Source organism: Pseudopipra pipra, chromosome 12, assembly GCF_036250125.1.
Source record: "Pseudopipra pipra isolate bDixPip1 chromosome 12, bDixPip1.hap1, whole genome shotgun sequence".
Lineage (NCBI taxonomy): Eukaryota > Metazoa > Chordata > Aves > Passeriformes > Pipridae > Pseudopipra > Pseudopipra pipra.
This window is the reverse complement of record NC_087560.1, coordinates 2,767,684-2,789,146: the sequence shown is the minus strand read 5'-3', so window position 1 is coordinate 2,789,146 and position 21,463 is coordinate 2,767,684. Positions and strand designations below refer to the sequence as shown.

At 42.8% G+C, this 21,463-nt stretch overlaps 1 protein-coding gene across 8 annotated transcripts in view; it reads left to right on the top strand.

Moving 5' to 3' along the window:
* CIB2 (calcium and integrin binding family member 2) overlaps positions 1-21,463 on the top strand; it is a 45,980-nt gene that overhangs the window by 23,374 nt on the left and 1,143 nt on the right. For 7 of the 8 annotated variants that reach the window (XR_010433679.1, XM_064668422.1, XM_064668421.1 and 4 more), the window contains 3 exons: positions 6,465-6,576; positions 15,683-15,830; positions 15,928-16,123. Coding sequence is in view for 7 of the 8 variants with exons in the window: in XM_064668416.1 (XP_064524486.1) it covers positions 6,465-6,576; positions 15,683-15,830; positions 15,928-16,123 (456 nt within the window). In the remaining variant the exon portion in view is untranslated. The remainder of the gene's footprint in view (positions 1-6,464; positions 6,577-15,682; positions 15,831-15,927; positions 16,124-21,463) is intronic. The other variant, XM_064668417.1, reaches the window with a different exon arrangement.

Below are 21,463 nucleotides of genomic sequence, written 5' to 3'. Positions count from 1 at the left end.
ATACTCAAGTCCAGTTTTTGGAACTTGGATATCTTACAACTTCGTGATCATCTATAGAAAAAGCCGTATTTTTATTTCTCATAGAAGGGCTGACAGTTTAGACCTCAAAGTTTCCAGGGCTTTGGGATTTTGTCAGAGCTCCTGCTGGTCTCTGGAGTGATGAAATCTTCCCTGTGTATTACAGGAAATCCTGCTCCAGCTGTTCTGTTCAGCTCTGGCATCTGGACAGGAGCCTAGAGCTTTGGTTGTGGTGAATAACCAAAAGTGCAGCTGAACAGCAGCTGAGCACTTCTGTGGTCCTGCTGCTGGCACAGGTCCTCCCATCCTGGCCAGGCAGTCTCTGCTCAGCTCATGCCACAGCTCCTGTGAGCTCCTGGAGGGACTGTCCACAGCACTCCCTGCCCTCTTTCTTTGCTACACTTGGGCCATTTTGCTGTTTCTTTTCTGTGAGCATGCAGAGCAATCTAGAGTTTACTCTTCAAGGTTGATTGTAATGGTAAAGTCTTTGAATGCATTCCTGTTATTTAGGAATAAATAGGATGTATGTTGCTGAATAAAAATGTTTTACCCTTAGAGCATAAATCAGGGGATTGTTGCTATGAAGGCAGGACCAGAACTGGGGGAGATGTTTGTTCCTTTCTAAAGGCCACTTTAAAACCTCTGTTTATTTCTAATCAAGGAGCCATTACAAGCTTTTATCTTTTGTTTTTAGCTCTCCTTCAGTGCAGAGTTCCTATTACAAAGGCAGCCCAGCGAGCTGCAATGTGTCGTCCCTACATTTAATGGTGATCTGTGGATACCAAGCCAAGGAAGAGCTGCTCTGTGTTGTAACACACCCACTGGTGACCTTGGGTGCAGTCTGACTTCCCCCCAAAGCTGAATGGCAAATTAAAACTGCCATTACATGCAGGGTGTAAGCAGAGAAATCTTTTTTCAGGTCTCCTCAGAGGTAGCTGGAGGCTCTGCTGTGAGTTTGGAGGCATCAAGCTGTGTCCAACAAATACCCACAAAGTGTCACCCCTGCTGACTCCAAGGTGCTACACCCTGGAGAAGTGGGGACATGCTCTGCTCCAGCTTCTTTGCCATGTCAAATACCGCAAGTGGTAGAAGGAAAGGTGGCATCGACCAGAAGCAGGCTGTGGGGGCAATACTGTATTGTGCATTTTTTGTCCTGAACACAGCTTATTTTGTTCTCACTGGTTGATGGGCAGCTGAGTTGATTTTCAATCTGCTGCTGTCTGCAGGTGTAAGTCTTGTTCTGCCCTTACTTAACTGATTAATTTAACAGAAAAATTAGCCCCCCCATTTTCTTGCACTGCTGTTGCAACTGCTTCAGTTACCTCGAGGAGCTGAGTGTGAAAACTTCTGTATTTTCAAACACATCAGTTCCCTGAACCTCACTGCAGATTGTTAAGTGTTAGTGCTTATGCAAGGGACCTGAGGGGGGGGGGTGGCTTCAAATTTTCTCCAAGGGCAGATCAGCAGTCTGGGTTTAGACTGGATTAAAGTGATACAGAATCACAGCCTTAATCCTTGAGTGTGGTACATGAAGCTTAAATATATACCAGTACCTGTGGGGACAGAGCATCATCAGTAAATTAAATTTTCCATTAAATTTATGACTATTTTCCCTCCCACTCTCCTTTGTGGCAGGGAAGACACTGCCAATTTTTCCTCTCCTTCTTCCATACAGAGTAAATGAGGCATCCTGGTGACAAAGAGAGCACACCCAGGAATGGGAAATGCTTCTGCATGCATCCAGAAGAATCTTCTAGAGCAAATATAACTGCAGGACGTGTAATGGTCATACTGCAAAGGCTGATGGTTGCACTGTTGGGCATAAATGATGGTCAGTGTATGGTGATGGCAGCCTTTCCAGATCTGTGTGTTCAGACAGCACTGCAAAACCTGACATTGCTTCCCTGACAGACCCAAACGTTTCTGAGTGTAGGACAGGCAGCTAAAGCAGCTTTGGGTTATTTTCAGATGTGCTTCTTGTGAGGAGCACGCTGAGTAACAGCACAGAAAGCCCTTCCTCTCTGGGTCACAACTGCTCTGATGGGCTCAGGTCACCTGGGAGCCTTCTGCTTCTACAGGAACAGGAGAAATATCAGAGCCTTTCTGAGAGGTTTGTTTCTTTTCTGTTTGCAGTTAGTAATTAATGGTGTTGAGGGATGTGTCAGAACAGTCAGGAATCAGAGCAGCATTTGGGAGACGATCACTGGGTCTGACTCACAGGATTTGTCGTGGTGCACAACACCACAAGCTGTACTGATGTGCTGCACAAAGGCAGGAGGATTATGGGTGTAAATAACCCTGATGTCTACTGAGCTTTACACTCTCTTACAGAGCAGCTGATCAGAAATGCACTGTTTCTTTGCCAAAAACTAAGTACTCACCTGGTGTAACAGAAGTTACTCAAGGAAACGGGAGTGTTGTGGAACTCCTGCAAAAGGGACTGTGTTCCCAGTGACAGTGGCTTTCTTGGGATCCTGTCAAGGGGCTGAGCTATTTTTTCTGTTATTTTTTCAACCTGTTTTCTGCAAAATCCAGCATTTGATACACTGGAAATCCAGTTTGACATAAAAGAGTTCATTGTGTCCCTGAAGAACCTTCCAGCATAAAGACCTTCCAGTGGGAGAAGGTGTTCCTGGTTTTCGTTGGTCAGTTGGTCAGGGGTTTTTTGTTTGCTTTTATGTTTTGTTGTAAAGGACGATGGAGCAAGTGCAACACACTGTATGTTGGGTTTGGAACTGAAGCTGGAGAAATCTTCTGGCCCTTTTCACTGTGGTATCAGCTGCTCCTGCCCTGTGATAAGGCTGTTAGAAATAAGAGCTGCAGGATCCTTGCAGACGAAGGCGTGGGGAAGACTATTTTATTGCTGTAATTTAGTTTGCAGGAGTCAGATCACAGCCACTTCCTACAGGCTCCTTTGGATGCTTCAGTGTGAAATGCACTCAGGTGGAAAGCTCTTATACCTACAGATCTTTGACGTGGGGAATTAATGGAAGAGTTAGTTGGGAGGAGAACAGGGTATCAGAGCTGCCCTCAAATCTGCTGCTGATTACTGGCACATTTCTGTGTCCAGCAGCTGCCTGCCAGCTCATTCTAGCAGAGTCTAGTCTAGAACTGAAAAACCACATCCTTCTTTAAGCTACTGAAGGGATGGATGAACTGCAGTCTAAATAGGTGGTTGTAATTTCTGTGGACAGGATGGTGAATTCTGTCAGCAAGAAATGACAGATTTGCCTGTTATAGAGAGACAAACCTTTGTCCTGGGAAAAGGAATGGCAGTGAGCAGCTGGGCAGAGCTGTGCCTGTCCCCTCTCTTTGATCTCTCTCCATTTAAGTCTCTGTCATGGAAATAAGGTTGTTGCTTCACAGCAAATGGCACCTGGGACCCAGCATCACCACCCTTCAAGTGCCTTCCAGGGCTGGTTTTTTAGGTTAGAATGAAGTCACCTGCTCTGTAGGTATTGTTTCAAAATTTCTTATTTAACTGGATGAGCATCACAAGAAGCTTTTTTTGTCAAAATAATTCTGAGTTCCAGATCACTGTGAGCCACAGTGGTGACAGTGAAGTGCTTTTCTATGTACCTGTAATAAATACTTCTTATTTGTCATCTTAGTATCGAGTCTCTGTTGTAGCACTGTTATTCCCAGTACTAAAGTAACTTTAAATTCATATTGTTATGGCTGTTTCTTTTATTACTGTTAATAGGTGTTTATTTTTGTGATATGCTTGTATTTCAGTAAGACTTGCCACATTTTTAGATTTGTCTTATGTTTATTGCAAGTAGAAAGGGAACCACCTTTTTTTTTCTTTTTTTTTTACAAACATGAGGTTTAAGAGTTATTATTGACAACTGTAGAAATTCCATACCTTGCCTTTCAGATTGATGTAACAAGCTCAGTAAAGTAGGAAACACAGACCACTTTATTCCAGTCCCTTCCCTCTTTTCCAAAAGAGAACTCCTTGATGATGCCTAGCTTGGTGTTTGGATTCACAGTCCTGTTGGAGGACACAGAGCAAAGACAGACAAGTCTAATACTGGAGGAAGCAGAGAAGCAAATCTTGGCAGTTATATAAATAAGCAGGGGTTGTCAGTTCCTGTGTTTTCAACGTACCCCACAGTGGTTGAGTCGTGCCAGTGATGAGTGCTTTATTTTCTTGAAGACTAGAACACCATTTCAGTATTCTAGCTTTTTAAAAATAAGACAATCCTTCGATGGATATTTGATTGGAAAGGTTTGCTTTCTTTTAAGTGCTTTTAAGCTGTCTTTTCTGGTGTGTTTAGAGGCGTCCTTGTAGCTGCTGTTTACAAGGCAGAAATCAGCTGCTGGAGAGGGAAATGGCTGTTGCATCTTGAATTACCCAGTATTTATGAAATGTCAGGGTGAGCTGTGGTGAGCAGCTGAAATGTGCTCAGATCAGTGCACATCTAATTCCCGGTGGGGCACAAAATATTGCTGGGCAGTGGGAAAGGATCCGTTCCCTGAGATCCAGAGAAAACGTGTGCCTGTGCTTCATTCCATGTGTTCTTTGTGGCACGTCATAATCATGAGAAGAGAGATTTATTTTCTTCTAGTTTTTGAAATGAATTACCCTCATGGATCTGAAGTGGCTCAGTGGATGTGGGGCTGACTGCAGCTAAAGCTGGAAAGATGGAGGGGCTGGGGAGGCATCACTTTGTGTCTTACTGGTTTGTTTATGTTCTGCTCTTTAAAAAATTATCATCTCTACTTGTAATTGTCAGTACACCGAGTGAGCAGGCAGGAATTTTTGCTAAAAGTAAAATAAGTCACAAAATACAGCTTTTTAATATATACAGGAAGTACACGTGGCCTAATGAGAGGCCAGAATACTCTGTGTTAGTACATAAGATGTGACAAAGTGACCACTTTCTGCCCTGAGCAGTTCATGAATTAGGTGTCAGACTGAACTTCCACGTATGAAAAGAATTACATTTTAAAGAACCTGATGTTTTCTGTGAGCAGCAACTTCCTGATAGTCGTTTCTCTCCTTTTTCCATGTATGGCACTGGATAGAGGACTGACAGATTAGATTGACTGATCTTTGAGCACTGGAATACATGTGTTCCCTCTCCAACCTTTTTGCTCTGTTATTTGACAGAATCTTGGATTCTAGATACTTGTCCACTAGAATTAAATATTACTGGAATCAGTAAAATTAGAAAATCAGCAGAATTAAATCCAACACATGAATTGCTTCTACACAGGTAATGTTTTACTTCCCAGGCAATTTCTGTCTGTAGTTTCTTTGAGAGCACAAAATTTGAGATCCACTGGTGAGTTTGAATAGGATACTCATTGTGCTTGAAGTGTTTCTATTCCTAGTTTGAGTGAGCATCCCAGTGACAATAAATATGCTAAGATAGTTTTAAAATTTACATCCTGCTTAAGCTGAGGTTTTCTTTACATAGGGCTCTTTTCTCTTGCCTTTTGGGCTGTGCTTTTGCACTCATTCACTGGAATATTTGGACACAGCAAATAAAGGGTGGGATTAACACTTGTTAACTTAGTTCAATTAGTAATTTGAAGTAATGCTGTAGAAACATTTGTGTGGTCTTTGCCCAGTTTGTGCATAAGACTGAGAGAGTTTTATAATTTACTGGTAGTCAGCTTCTAAATATTTAGAAACATTGGTATTCCATGACCTTTGACTGTTGCTTTCCCAGCACTCTTATAAAACTAAACTGGATTCTATTAGCACGGCAAACAAGCTCCAGAGAGCAAAACTAGGTTTGTGAATGTTGGACTTTGCATCTCTCTGTAAAAACATTTGTTTATTGCCTTTAAAATATCCTGGTTTATGAATAAGCTGTGCCAAGAGTGACACAAAACTGTGTGAGACAGTGAAGTGGAAATGGTCTGTGTGCTGGTGTCAGCCAGCACTGGAGCTGTACAAGTAAATCTGTGGTGTCAGTGAGGCATAGAGGGGCTGTTTTAATTCAGAAGTGAGCTCTCCCAAGGAATCTTTTGTCTGTAGCATCGTAGCTGGATATTGTTTGGCTTTGAAATTCTTTGAGCTGTTAAACAACACCTTCTTGCTTAGTGCAGCTCAATCTATACTGAGCTGTGATCCTGGGATACACTCCCAGTGTCAGTGCCTGGGTTCAGGCCCACAGCTCTGCAGTGCCTGGATGTTCCCTAAATGCAGGTCCTGTGGCCACGAGGGTGCTGGGAGCAGTTCTGCTGTTGGGAGCAGTTCTGCTGTTGGGAGCAGTTCTGCTGTTGGGAGCAGTTCTGCTGTTGGGAGCAGTTCTGCTGGGTGCTGCATCAAAGCCCTCCATTTGCTAAAAGATGGGGAATTCAGCGGGCTCAGACTTGTGCACTAACAGTAACCATTAGAGCTGCAAGACAGATTTGTGTCTGATGACTTGCATGGATGGAACTGGTTCTTTAAAATTGGTTATTGGCTCTTTGTTTCTGCTTGTTTCCAGGTTGCATGGCCGGTACCATGAAATGGCCCCAAACGTTGTGCCCATGGACTACACAAAGGACCCAGATGTCAAACTACCTATGCAGCTCATAATAAACATGCCTGAGCTAAAGGTATCACTTCTGACTCATTACAAACTGTGTCTGGGCTTATGTAGCTCGTCTGCCAAGTGAGTTTGATATCCTGAAGCAATGTGGCGTGCTGGGCTCTCCCCCTTCCTGTCACTGTTCAAGGGCAAAACCAGCCCCAGAAACCGGAAAATGTTGAGGTGGATGTCTTGCTTGCAGAGCTAGTTGGGAGAGATGTTAATAGGAAATGCATGGGAAATAAAATCAAATTTAGTCATTTTCCCCCTTTGTGTGTGTCGGTGCCAGAGAAGCCCCGGGGGATTTCTGTGTGAAGAGCTGGTTGGAAATCAGAAGTTCTTATCTCAGTGTGCTGATTGGAGATTTGCAAGAGGCGTGCAGAACATTGCTGAGAAAAAGGAAAGGCTTTCCCCTTTTTTTTCGTCTGCCTGAGCACAATTGGGAGTTTTCCTTTTTCACAGAGACATTACATGGTAGTTGGTGGAGAGACAGTCCATGAGAGAAGCAGTGGGCATAAAGCAATCAGTGAAAAAAAAATTTGGGGCACTATTTGTTTTTATTCTTGTATCAGTTCAACCATTTAATGTGGTTTTAACAGGACAAGTATGGATTTTCAGCATTTATTTTTTTCAACAGTTCATTGAATTATGTTGTGTTTGGTCTCATGCTCTGTTTTTTAATGTATGCTAATTAGTTGATGTCTTTAAATTACTGTAATGTGGAAACAACTATTTATTCAATCTGGTAATTGCATGAAACATTTCTAAGCTTTTTAAGAACAATGCCCTAAAAACCTTGTAATTGGTGGCCTTCCACTTGATTTTAATGATTTAGAAATTCTTCATTAGTGCTGTACTTTTTTTCCCAAATATCTGGTACTTTACAAGCAGAAGCAGTGCTTTAGAAATTCAGCTGGGGAGGAGGTTAAGTCAACACGGAGAGAAAAACATTTGAATTAGATTTCAAGCTGAAGTTCACGGAACTCATTGTTCCTTTAGTGCCACTCTTGCTGCATATTTGATTCTGGGAAAATACCATTTATTGAACAAGAAGCACATTTCACTCTAAGGCACGTTTGTTAAAAAGTGTTTGACCAGCATTTCATATAAATGGAAACATTAAAGACACAAGCATTTAATTCAACAGAAGACCTAGGAAAAGTTTTCATCCTTCAGTTATTCTTCAGGTGCCTGTGGGCAGCTGAAAAGTTTGTGTTTCTGAAGGAACGGAGGAATCATTTAGAATTCTTTTCCACAGCAAGCATGGGCTTCTCCAGCAAATTCCTAATGTGTGTTTATCCCCTTTCTAATGGCATCAGTGTTCCTGGAGGTTTCTGTTCTCATCTCTGGGACCTTGGCAGTGCAGTGTGAAACCCTCTGGCACAGGTCTGTGCCTGCTCAGGGTTCAGCTGCTAGATGGCTCAGAGCTGCTTTGTGGCAAATCAAGGCTAAGTTTAGAAAAGCCAGTGAGAAATTGTGGTCACACACACTCTTTTGGGCTTCAGTCCTAGAGGACTGAACACTTAAGGAGCAGCTCATTCCATAGAAACTTTAGAGATGGAAGACTCCTGTGTTTACAGGACAGCCTGGTGCTTAGGCTGAGATCTAACCCAGGAATTTCACCTTGGAACCTGTTTAGATTGAGATCCAGGAGCACATCTTGCTGCCTTAGTGAACTTAGATGGTACTGACAGACTTCCTGAGAGACTTCCCTGTGTGAGATGGATCATAATCCACCCTCTTGCACCACAGCCAGGCTGTGAGGTTGTCAGGCCCCGCTTTAGGAGGTGTCTCCAGGGTCATGGAACTTGACTTTAGGAAAATAGCAGGACTAATTCAGTGTTAAATTTTATACAGGTTCTCTCTCAGGCCTCATAAGGCTGTGGAAGAACCTTAGAACTGTTGCTGTCAAACCACTCTTTATTTCAGGAATTGTAGCAGCTCAGAGAGAAAAGTGCTTTTAAGAGCTAGTGAGCTTGTTTCCAGTAAACTCTCAATAAGAGGAGACTGGGCCTTGTTCCATAACTCTTTCAAAGCATTGACACTAAAAGCTATTAAAATGCCACCCAGGGTCTCAATTACAAACTGGGACCCATCTTGGTCGTGAAGCATTTTGTGATTGACTGTGCAGATGGGGGTGAGAGGAGAGGGTCTTTCCCCAGGAGTTCATTTTTGAAGCACCCTGGGTAGTAACTCCAGCTCCTACAGCAAGAAAAATCATCTTTAACCTTTGCAGCTTGCCCAGACTGCCCAACACAAGTCGTTATGGTGTTTGCTTTCTTTGGGAAATTTTCATCAAGGTGAAGACAAAGCCAACATTTAAATCTTAAAATAGAAATAAATGAACTAAATGTCTATTGAATTCTAATAAAATTAGTGCTAATTTCACTGCACCTGGCTTTTTTCATATACACATTACATTTCTGGTTACTGGCAACGTTGAGCTCAATACCATTGCAGGTTCTGACAAATGGATAGAATCAATAATGCACTTTTCTAAATTAGATTCTGCTACTGTAAAGAAAGATCTTTACCTCCTGCATTAATGTTTCGAGCCAGGATTTTTGTGTTTCAAAGAAGAAAAAAATGCCGGTGGTCACTCACTTTAATTGGTCATGAATTATTCACTAGCTCACGATTCTTAAAAGTTGAAAGTCAGGACAAGAAATAAATAAATAAAGAAGGGACAGATACTTTAAGTGGATTGGTTCTACCATTACACTGAAGTTAACAGAGCTGCTTTACTCCATCAGTGTCACTGCAGCCTCTGCTCTCTCATTCTGACAATCTTGGTTACACAGCCTGCTGTCTCATAAATTCACTTTGGGGCGTCTGGGCACCTGTGAGATTGCAGGAATTAATATTGCCCAGTTGTAGCCATGGTGTGGCTGTTCAGTGGGAGACCAGGGAGAAAGCACAAGGGATATTTTTCCCCAGCTCCAACTGATCTCACTCACGTTGTCCCTGCCATTTGCCCAGGGCTGTAACCTGGTGACAGAGCACTCTGATTTGGGGGGTGGGTGGCCATGCCCATGTCCCCAGTGTACCCAGCTGTGGTAGTGCAGTGCAGGGCAGTCCTTCTGGTCATACAGGGGCTTCCTGAGGGGAACCACTTCTGTTTCTCTCACTTTACTTCCTCTGGTTTTTGGCTCACACAGTGACTTCATCGATCCTCACAGACCTTGTCATTGTCTGCAGTGGGGCTGAGGTAGTTCATAAACCCACCCACTGCTGAAACAGAGTGGGCAGCAGGCACAGGGATGAGCCAGGAGAGAGGAAGGACACGCAGGGAGCAGGGAATCCATCCCACATTTCAGAACTGCTGTTAGCCCCCTGGTTTTGGTTAAGTTTAAACACGAATGCACGTGGGCTGCTTCGAAATGAAATAAAAATACTTAATACAATTTGAATGGGATGGGGTTTTAGGGACAATTTCAGTGGGTCTTCAGGTTCAAAGCTTTCCATGCGTGGGCAATGACCCCTGAGGGAGCAGGCTGATGTTCTTCCCGAGCCCCCACCCCTGCTCTGGCCAATCTTTGCCTCCAGCTCATCCCAACATCCTTGTCTGCATCCCGTGAGTTGTTTCTAGTCAGGATGGGATGCTTTACTCCTTTCAGACCACTCTTCTTGCTTCCCTGAAGCCCCATTTTAACTGTGGGTCTCCACTGGACGTGCTCCAGGTGTCATAAGTGAGGGCCACGTTCCCTCTGGTGAGCCCAGACCTGCACCTTCCCAGTGCTCTCCAGCTTTGTCTGCACTGCCTGGCTCAGGGAATCAGTTTTTGTCCCAGTGCCTTATGTTCCCACAAGACACCATTAAATTCTGTAATATTGAAGCAATTCTGTCTCCAACCACAGTCTTTGGTTATTTGGCTGTTGTAGCTTCAGTAAACAGTCATTGCTGAACTGTCTTATGTTTCTGCTTTCTGACAGAGTGATGTGGTCTTCTTTTAAGACATAAACATATCAGTTTAGCTGTATTTTAGCCTTGGTTTCTGCAGGGATTTCTTAAGCAGGCACTGCAGAGAAGTTTGATGACATTAATATAATCATATACACATAAAAACCCCATTATTGATTTTGAGGAAGAAGAAAATGAAGGAGAAAAAAACCAAGAAACTTGCTTTTATCTGCTCCAGGGATAATTTGCTATTGCTAATGATGCTTCCTTTCCAAAGTACCAGACTTTCCTGTGGAGCTTTGGTAATGAACAATTTTGCCATTTTTACACTAATGTTTGTCTGATAATGTCTCTACTTTTTTTTTTTTTTTTTTTTTTTTTTTTTAGGAATAACTCCTGAAATTTGAGAAAGGTTTGCTTTTGATCAGTTCTGAACAAGTCCTCATTAAAGCATCCAAAGGGACTCTGACTTTCAGTAGTCTGCAAAGCAGACTGGTTTGTGCATTTAAATATATCCTCTAAAGTCAGTGGGGACTTTGATTCAAACACAAAAGAGAAAATCATCATTTTCTTTCTGTGAATGTAAAAATTAAGAAGCATTTTGTGATGACTTTTCAGCATCTCCAGTTTCATTATCTTGACCTATCTTAGAACTTTACTTGCAACATCTCATTTCCAAAATGCAGTCCATTTGTGGGAATAGGACAGAGGGGTTGGAATGAATTCCTCAAGCTACAAAAGAGAGCAAAGGGCCACCACAGTGCTCTCCTGGAGCTTGGGATGGGAACCAGAGGACAGAGGATTCTGCTGCAAGCTCAGGAATAAACCCTATTAATAGTTTCTTAGAAGACTAATGGCTGTGTGTCATTGTATGGTGTGTTGGGATAGATGCCACATGAGATTAGGAAATGTATAGAAACACAGTTATTGAGCAGAAGAAGTGATTGTTACAAAAATGGATTAGAAGGATTATCTCAAGCCACCACAGCAGCATCAATCTGCAAAGCAGCAGAGGGTTTTCTTTTTCAGTTGTTACAGTTCTTTATTGTTTCTGTCTCCACTGTCATTTTTGTTGGGAGGGTACAGAAAAAGCTTTTTAGCAAGGCAAGTTTCTAGTCTTAAAAGGATTCTTTTTTTTTTTTTTTTTTAACAATTAGTGCTTAAGGGAAAGCAACCTAGGAAGGAACAGTATCGTTTTCCCCTTTGCTCCCTTCCCCCATGGCTTTTCCTTTAAATATGATGGAACCCTAATCTGTGCTCTTTAGAGTGGAGGTAATGAAATTACAGAAAGGATGTGAAAAGTATCTGTGAAGGTAAGCTAATACTTTCCATTGTGTAAGCCACAGATATACTGCCTGAAGACACATAATATGAGAAAGTTAAAGGAAAGAAATCAATATGAGGAAAGATTTTATTTTTCATTTAGGTTTTAGAGATCCATTTGGCCAAGAGTTACTTAAGAAGTATGCTTAGGCCCATTTAATTCTTTCTTAATTCAGCTGTATTTTCAAGATCTCTGACATGCCAAAGAGATAACTCATGCAACTGCAATGTGTTTATTGAGTGAGTGAGACCCTGCCTGGCATTTCTAATGCATTAAGTCCCAGGTTTGATATTCACTGCTGATAGGGAGATTTGCATCTGTGGGCTCCCTGTTTGTTACCCAATGCTGCCTCTAAGATGTCAGTTTAAAACTGTTACCACAGCACTTGGTTGTGATGAGGTTTGTCCCAAAGAGAGCTACGGAATATTTTAGAAACAACAACAACAACAACAAATTATTCACGTTTCGACATCCGTTCTGATGTTTGGCCTTCTCAAATATTAAACATTTAACAGATGCACCATTTTTTGGGTGCCTTTAGGAAGAAAGGGGGCCTTTTCATATATTTCAGCCCAAATGAATCTCACTTTGGCTTTTTAATAAACTGGCAGTTTGAGACAATAGTACCAGTTGTTTGGCTCTGTGTGTCTGTGTGTGTATTCCACAGACAGGTCCGTGTGTATTCCACAAACAGGCACAGTTTCCAGGCATCAAGGGAGATCCTTTAAGCTCAGCAGCAGCCCCAGTTGCCCACCTGCTGTCCCTGCCCATCCTGCATGTGACATATCCTTTTACAGGGAGGTTCTCTCAGCCATCTGGCAAGTTCTGGGGTGTTGTTTTTCATTCTGAGACTCTTTAGGGATGTGACCCTGCTGCTTTTTGAGGCTGCTGGCTTTTTGTTTTCAGGGGTCCCTTTTTTGTGCTCTATTTAATTTCATTTTATTTGGCCTGGTTTTGCCTTCACCTGAACAGGGAGCTCAGCCTGATGCCCTGAGCTCAGAGCACAGTGAGCTTATTAACCTCCTACCCTCAGAAATCCATAGGCAGGGTGCCTGTTGTGGAATTACTGCAGCCATGGAACCCTGCAGGAGAATTTGTATTTAGTATTGACTACTTCAGTGGGCTGTCCCTTGAGCCTGGGACTCTGTGGTCCATATTTCACCCATCCATTAAAACAGCCTTGTTCCTGGCCATTGCCACACCCAGAAAGACTGGAGAGATTTTGGCATTTAGGAGTGAATTTTAATCATAGAAGTGTTTGGGTTGAAAAAGACCTTTAAGCTCATCGAGTCCAACTCTTCCCCCAGCACTGCCAAGGCCACCACTAAACCATGTCCCCAGGTGCCACATCCACAGGGCTTTCAAATATCTCCAGGAATGGGGACTCAGTGACTTCCCTGGGCAGCCTCTTCCAGGCCTTGACAACCCTTTTGATGAAATTTTTCCTGATGTATAATTGAAACCTCCCCTGGTGCAATTTGAGGCCATGTCCCCCTGGGACATGGTTCCCTGGGAGCAGAGCCCAACCCCCCCGGCTCCCCCCTCCTGTCAGGGAGTTGTGAGAGCCAGAAGGTCCCCCCTGAGCCTCCCTTTCTCCAGGCTGAGCCCCCCCAGCTCCCTCAGCTGCTCCAGCCCCTTCCCCAGCTCCGTTCCCTTCCCTGGGCACGTTCCAGCCCCTCCATGTCTCTCTGGTAGTGAGGGGCCCAGAACTGAACGCAGGATTCAAACCCTGTCTCAGGGAATTATGCTTCCAATGTCTGTTCCTCAGGCCTCACTCATCCTGAGGGGATTGGCACACACATTTACATGGTTTGTCACTAGGTGAATATTTGCCTTTTAGCAAACTCCAACCGATTTCCACCACGAAAGCAGTCCTAGGTGCAAACTGCCAGACCAGAGACATCTCATTTAGCTGGTTTATGTATCCCATCATTAAATAGAGGCCTGCTGTGCTCTGTGAGGACGTGAATGGCCACTGAAGCTGCTGAGAAAAAGTATCTTAAAGTTCCAGCTGGGATGGCCACTGAAATCTGTTCTTAAAATTGCCAGGTGACATGATTTGGCAAATGTATGTAGGGGGTATTTGTATATCCACACCTGAGAACTCCTCTGTCCAGGCATCCCAGAACCAGACACTGCAAAGGCTCATCCCATTGTGTGAGTCTGCACATGGACCCATCAACCCCCTGCAGAAGGAAGGGAAGCTGCTTTCCAGGGACTGGGTGTTCTTCGAGTCACCTCACCTTATTTTCTGACAGAAAATAAGCTTTCCTGTATCATGCTCATCTTTTAACAAGAATCCTTAAAACTTTTTCATTATTTGAGGCTATAACAAAATGTATCTCAGATGTAACCTCAGTGTGAGTGACAAAATTTATTCTGCTCCCAAGTTCCTCCTGTGATTTCAGCTGGACATCTTTGTCTCCAGCTCTTGTTGTGAGCTGCTGCACACCATTTAACTGTGGCTGAATTTCACTGCAGAGGCAGCTGCATATTAGTAGTAAGTGGCCCAATTCTTGTAAGGTACTTTATATTCCTTTAAGGTGATATATAAAATACCAATATCTTCAGCAACTCTGATTTTTGCATGCTGCTTCTATCTTTTTAGTCTCCACAGTTATGCTGAAAATGTGTTTATAGATGCATCTGTTCTGCGTGTGAATTATCAAGAGACAATTCAAGTAAACTGAAAAATAAGATTTTTCCGGTCATTTGCCTCTCAAATATAGCTGTTTTATGTGATTTCATTAATAATAATAATAATTTCATTAAAAATAATGGTTTGTGAGTACCTGTTAAGTAATTAAACTCAGAGAAAAAAGAGAAATTAAATGGTCTGAAGTTCTGAGCTTTCACAACACTGTTTCTTTTAAACAAAATGCTGCATGCATATTAAAAATATGAAGCATGATATGCCACCACTGAAGCTGTTTGCATTTATAGAAGATCAACATGTTGATTGGTGTCTTGGCTTCTGTAGATCTGTAGAACAGCTTTGATGAGACACTGCTCACAGCCCAAGTCATGTTTGTGTTCTGTTTGGATTCAACTGAATTGAATTGATTTTCCCAGTTTTATAGATACAGCTACAAATTAATTTGGGGGTTTTGTACAGCTGAGACAAAGATGTTGCTTTGATACCATAAAAACATCTGGTTTGGACTTGGGAGTATTAAAGCAGCTTTTCTTATGCTTCCTTGTGTGTTTGTGGGTTTAGAATATTGTCTCATTCTTGGGTGCAGGAAAGGATCTCAGGATCATCTCCTGTGGGGATTAAATTTCATTTAAATCTCTGGAGTTTAGTCAGTCCAACCACAGGTTGGACATGGATGGGTGTCAGTGCAAATGAAAGGCTTTTCCACAAGATTCTCCTGGGATGTGACTCTACATCCTCAGTGACTGATGGTTCTGCACCAGCCAGGGGTGGAATGCACACACCGGCTTTTGGAAGTGGTTTCATAAATACTATTTGTTCTTCCAGCCTTCAGTCAGGAAGACCCCGTTTGCTTCCTTGGCTTTCTCCCTTGGTCTCTGTTTCCATCCCCTCCTGCCAGCCCCTGTTTTTCTGTGCCAGCTCCTTCAGTCTGACACCCTGGCAGGAGCCTGTTACCTGAAAATCATCTTCAGGCTCTTTGTACCTTTACTGTAACATTTATAAAGCACGTGTTCTGCACTGGAGGAACGAGGGGGGCACCAGTTTAGAGAGAAGAGACCTGGGCAAGAAGTACAATGCAGCATCACGGGCTGCAAAAGCATCCAAATGTAAATTTTTGGATGCATTTTTGGGGGGCAAAAAAAAGTTGTCTTCAAAGAACCAACCGTGGAATTCTGTATTCATTATCAGGGAGTCTTTTGGAGGTTTTTTGATCTTTCAAATACTTATATATATATATATTTTTTTTTTCCACAGGAGAATCCCTTCAAAGAAAGGATTGTGTCATCTTTCTCCGAAGATGGAGAGGGCAGCCTGAGCTTCAATGACTTTGTGGATATGTTCTCTGTGCTCAGTGAAATGGCTCCCAGAGAGCTCAAAGCAATCTATGCCTTTAAGATCTACGGTACTGTGGGGAGGGGGGGATGCTTGGGGGTGCTTTTTGTGGCGGAAGGAAATGAGTGTGAGAGTTGCTGGTGACCTCTGGTTCTTTTCTGGTTCAGATTTTAACACAGATAACTTCATTTGTAAAGCAGACCTGGAGCAAACCCTCAATAAGCTGACCCGGGAGGAGCTGACAGCAGAGGAGATCACCCTGGTGTGTGAGAAGGTGATAGAAGAGGCTGACATGGATGGGGATGGGAAGCTGGGCTTTGCAGATTTTGAAAACATGATTTCCAAAGCACCAGACTTTCTCAGGTACTGGGTTTTTTTAGGATATCACTGTGTAGTGTAATACAGGAAATGTCAGATGTGTTTTGCTGGAGAACTGTCTGAGGATGACCTGACTCAGTTTATTTTTCCAGTTCTCTGATGATGTGAAGACTAAGAGCTCGATGACTTTTGTGTGGGTTCTTCAGGAAAATATTCTGATCTATTATAAGCTCAAATTCATATCTTTCTTAAGCCTATAACAAGAATCCTTGTTGTCTGCATAGAATGGTGTGTAAATATTGTCTACGTGTTACAAATATACATGGACACACATTGATCTTTTGTGCTGAGCAGGTGAGAGCATCTTTAATGCTGATTTTTTTAAGAACATTTAAGTGTCCTGCAGAACACAGAACAGTTTCTTTCTTTCATAAGTGAGATTTCTGAGGGAAGACATTAAAGCAAAGTGATCAGTAAAGCACAAGCACGTGATTCCTGTGAATCCTGAGAAACATCAACTTTCTGAGAGGAGACACTACAAAGTTAATGCCTTTTATTCATACCAGGCATTCCTTGGCTAATCAGGTATGGCAACAGAAACCCTTTTAGAACAAGACACATTTCATCATTATGGTGAGGTGAGGCTCAGGAGGTGCTCTAGTGTTTTGTTTACAGATATTTCCAGCTAAGAGAAAACATTTTCTTTATTGTGCTGCCCACACAGAAGCTGCTGGGGTCAGGTGGAGTTTCCTTGAATCAGTCAAAAGGCTGTGCTGCACCTAAAATCTGGCAGAGAACAGCAATCCACTGTGAGGAGCTGGAGGCAGACCTGGAGATTCAGCAGAAGCTGCAGTTGCAGGAGTTTCCTGTGCCATGAGTGACTTTACTGCTGTGTTGTAGAGGCTGGCAAACTGCTGACTGAGAATTCCAAGCTGAGGATGCTGTGCAGTCCAGTCATTTCCTGAGGAAGTGGCAGAGAGGAGTGTTTGCTGGTGCAGTGCTGGGATGACTGTCACCATTATTCTTCTTTCCCAAGTTTGTGATGTTCTGAGAAGATGAGGAAATGAGTGGAAAGCACTGAGTATTCAACAGGGTATTCAACAGGGCAAGATGATGAGTAAGAAGAGGGATGGAGTGAGAATACAGGCCTTGTTATAGATTAGGTGAGAGAAAGTAGAGTACCAACAAAACCAGAGGACCAGGCTACCAAGAGCTGGAAGACTGAGCATCCAGTTGCTCAGTTTAAACACAGGTCCTTGGATCCACATTCATGACATGGTGAACTCCATGTTATCAAGATGTCTCCTGCATGTTCAGGATGGTGATGTGCATATTTAAGGCAGATATTTTTCATCCTTGGCTTCAAGAGAAATCTTAACTTCCCTCTTCTTTCAGGTTCAGGAGATCAGCTGAGTCACAGGATTCATCTGTGAAGTCCTCAGGCTGAAGAGCTCCTGATGACATAAAGAAGGGTTTCCTTCCAGCTCCTGGCCAAAACACTGACCAGGCAGTTTCCATATGGATAGCAGCTTCTATATGGATAGCAGTATAAAGAAAACAATTTCTTAGCTGGAAATAGATGTAAAGAAAGTATTAGAATCCTCTTGAGATGCTGATGCTTCTCAGGGTACATCAATGTGGTTTTTAACCTTTGGAGCTATATTGCAAAATGAAAATATAATAGAAAAAAGTCTCAGAGCTGAGAAAAGAATGTGTAGGTTCTCTGATCTGGTTCCTGTTTCATCCAGAATTAACAGCTGCAGGAGAAGAAGGTGACAAGGTGGCAAGACCACTTTTATCTGAACCAGTGGAAGACTCGATACCTCTGCCTTACTGTGGTTTACTGTTCACTTTGCCTGTATAAGTTTGGGGGTTTTTCTCAGGATATTCTTAGTCATATTTTTCCTGTGTGCATTGCATCACTGACTGACATATTTGTTAATACTGAACCTCCTGATCTGAGGAACTTGCTCTCATTTTTAAAATACTGTGTAAATGTTGCATTCTAAGCGAGACAGTGATTTTGGGATGGGAATCATTGGAGTTTAATTGCCACAACAGGGACACCCAGGTCTGTTGGGGCCTCTCTGGCAGTAGCCAGGGCCTGCCAGTTTGTGACAGAGTGTGTGACATGGGACAAGAGGGCAATTCCTGTAGCTGATCCCTCAGCACAGAAAGCAGTTCCTGTTCTTTGGGTTCAGTGGTGCCATAACAGTTGGACACGTTACCTGTTCATTTAATGAGACACTGCTTTCTTATCCCTTTCTGAATTAATCTCCAGCTCTATTCCTGGCCTCTCATTTTCCTTTCTTCCCAGTCTCCAGCTGTAATGTCCTTCTCAGGGGTAGCCATGGGCTGTGTGCAGCCACAGGCAGGGCTGTGCAGCTTCACTGGGTGATCTAATACAGAGTGTGCAAAGCTCAGGAAGTGGCTTAACACAGATCACCAGCCCTGTTTGCTGGGGTGAACTTACCCTGATCAGCTCCTTAACGTAGCAAAAAGATATGAAACCTAAAATAGTCTCTTCTGAAACCTTAAGCAGGTCCATGGAACAAATACCAACCCCTCAATGTCCAGAGACAGTCATCATTTCATTTGGTTTTGCACAACTCCACTTCTTGTGCCCAGCTGAATGCGTTCCAGAATTTAAATTCAAGGAAGCCCAGGAGTCTATTGATTTATGCTTCCAGCTGCTCAGCTGTGAAAATTGAACACCTAGGAAGCAAAGCAGCAGCCACACTGAGAACAATTGCCAGGGAGCAATTGGAGTGCTGGGAACCTCAGGTTCCAGAGATTTTGCTGTGCAGCGATGGGCAATCGATATTTAGGAATATCTGATCCCAGAATACCAGACTGGCACCTGGTGTAGGATCCTCTTGGAAATGCTGAATAACTTAACAAAGCCTCAGATGATTTTTATTTGTGGTAAAGGATTTCTTATTGTGTTCTTTGCCTTTTTGCCCCACCTAAAGCCACTTCTTCACATCCTAAAAGGAGGGAATGCAGGATTCAAGGCAGTTAAGTTTTGTTCCCAGTTCTGCCACTGCTTGAGCAGGTGATTTGTGCTGAGCCACAGATCATTTTTTCTCTCTGCTGCTATATGGGACCAGGGCTTACCTGGCTTCTGATAAACACTGAGGGCTTTTATAATAGGAACTGTAAATTCTCATCATCATTAACATGAGACCTGCAGTTACTGAGGAGGAATATCTTCTTTGCTCTGTGGAAAACCTTTGAAGGCCAGGTTCTCATAACAGTGTGCACTCAGTTTTGAAGCACTTTTTTCACACAGCTCAGGGTGTTGGTGTTTTTCAAGCTGCCCTGTTATCCTACACAGCAGGTGTTAATTTTGGCACCACGACCCAGGCTTTGACTTGGTGTGAGCTAAAGTTCCTCCCTTGTACATTGACTGATTTTCCTTATCCCTCCTTTCTCAAACCTTTATTTATGACCCTGTGTGGGTTTAATCTCCCCCAGACATACTTTGTGCTGCTGTCAGGCAAATGAAGATGCAGTAAAGTCTATTTTCTGATTTGTGCTGCTGTCGTTGAGGAGCCCCTTTCAAACTGGAAGCAAACCCTGTCAGTGCTGCCCAGGGGGGAGATCTCTGTGTTTGGCTGCTCCCAGCAGCCTGACTGAGCTGTAAATGATAAGGACACTTGCTAGTTCAGAAAATTTGATCCCAGGAGTTTTATTTCACTCAAAATCGTTACCATTAAGAAGCTGCTTGTAGTTTAATGGAGGTGTGAGCAGCCTGAGCAGTGTTCTGTTCTACAAGACTGGTTACGTTTTCCACAGGAAATTGTTTTATAAATCAACCTGGAAGTTTCAGCCTATTTGAATGCCTGAGGGTGAAACGTGCTGTAACAACAGGAAATGGAGTTTAAGGGGAATATGGCATTAGGAATACCTGGGAGCTGCCAGACAGAGAAACAACAGATTAAACAAGATGATGGCATTGGAAATGCAGCATTTCTGAAACCTTTTGGGCCTTTACCCAGACAACAGATGTTGTGACTCCAGTCCTACCTGAAGTTCTCTTACAGGGAATGTGCATCTCATAAGACCATCCCAACATGCAGATTAATTAGTTCTTAAGGACTCAAATTGGAGCTCGTGACAAATTGGCAGGAGATGCTCAGCAAAGAAACAGGGGAAGGGAATAATTTTTATCAGTATTTTTCAAAGAGCATTTCAGCTGCTTCTTAGGAAAAAGCTGAATCTTCAAAGGCCAAAGTAACACTCTGATAAAAATAGAATTTTTTCCAATAAATAGATTTCCACTTAGGTGGATTTGGATGGAGTTTTTTTTAAGGAGTCACGCCCAAAATGTTTTCACATACAACAGTACAGATTTTGTAGTTCCTAGATATTGCCTAAGAGGGAGCTAAATTTTTAAGAGTTTGGATTAATATGGGGCTCTAGACATTTCTTGAGTTGTGAACAAGATGTTTGTAATTCCTTTTTTTAAAAAAAAAACCCTTAGTTCTGGTAAGCTCTTTGCATCACTCTCTGCTTTCTGTCCCAGTCCTTAGGCTGGTGTGCCAGGCTGTGTCCAGCACATCTTTCACTGTCACCCAGACTGAATCAATTCCTAGAGACAATTCCCTGAGGGACCACGGGGAATGTAATATTTTATCTCCTCCAAATACATACCACAAGCTTCCTTGAGTGAATTTCTGATCCAAATCTAATTGCTGTAATTAAAACAATTTGGTAAAACAAAATCCCAAAACTGTACCTCCAGAGCTTTTCAGCCTCTCAAATACTCCAAACCTTTAAGGTTTTCTTTGAGCATGGGCAACAGAATTATAGAATTTACATACAAAAATACATAATAATCCCTTCTGATTTCAATCAGTCGAGAAGGAAACATCCAGTTTATCCTGCCATGACACTGAGCAGAGATTGCTGCCTGGAGACAGTGAGGTTTTAGGCATGTCTTCCTAAAATTGTCTCTCACTGGCCTGCTGAGATGCTCAGGAGCTATTCTGAGAGCTGATGGCAGTGGAAAGATGTGCTGCTTGCCTGGGTCACATGAAAACAGAAAGGGGATAACAACCAGCATCTCTTTGTCCCAAAAAGAGAAACAACTTCTTCCCCTGCCTAATTTGTCTTGTTTGGGAACCCAAAGGCTGTTCCAAAGCAAAAGTACCACTGGGAAACATTTATCTCTGCACTATATCCAATGAATAGATCAATTTGCACTTGATTTAATGCAGGGCTGAGCTCAGCCCCCTGAGCTGACATTTTCAGAAGCTGGAATTTTCTCCCATCATGTTTAAATCTTCTCAGAGTGTGAAAGAAGAGAATCCCTTTCATTACACAGCACCTTCCCTTTTGTACTTGAGGAAAAATATTGTGCATAGTGACAAACATGTTTAA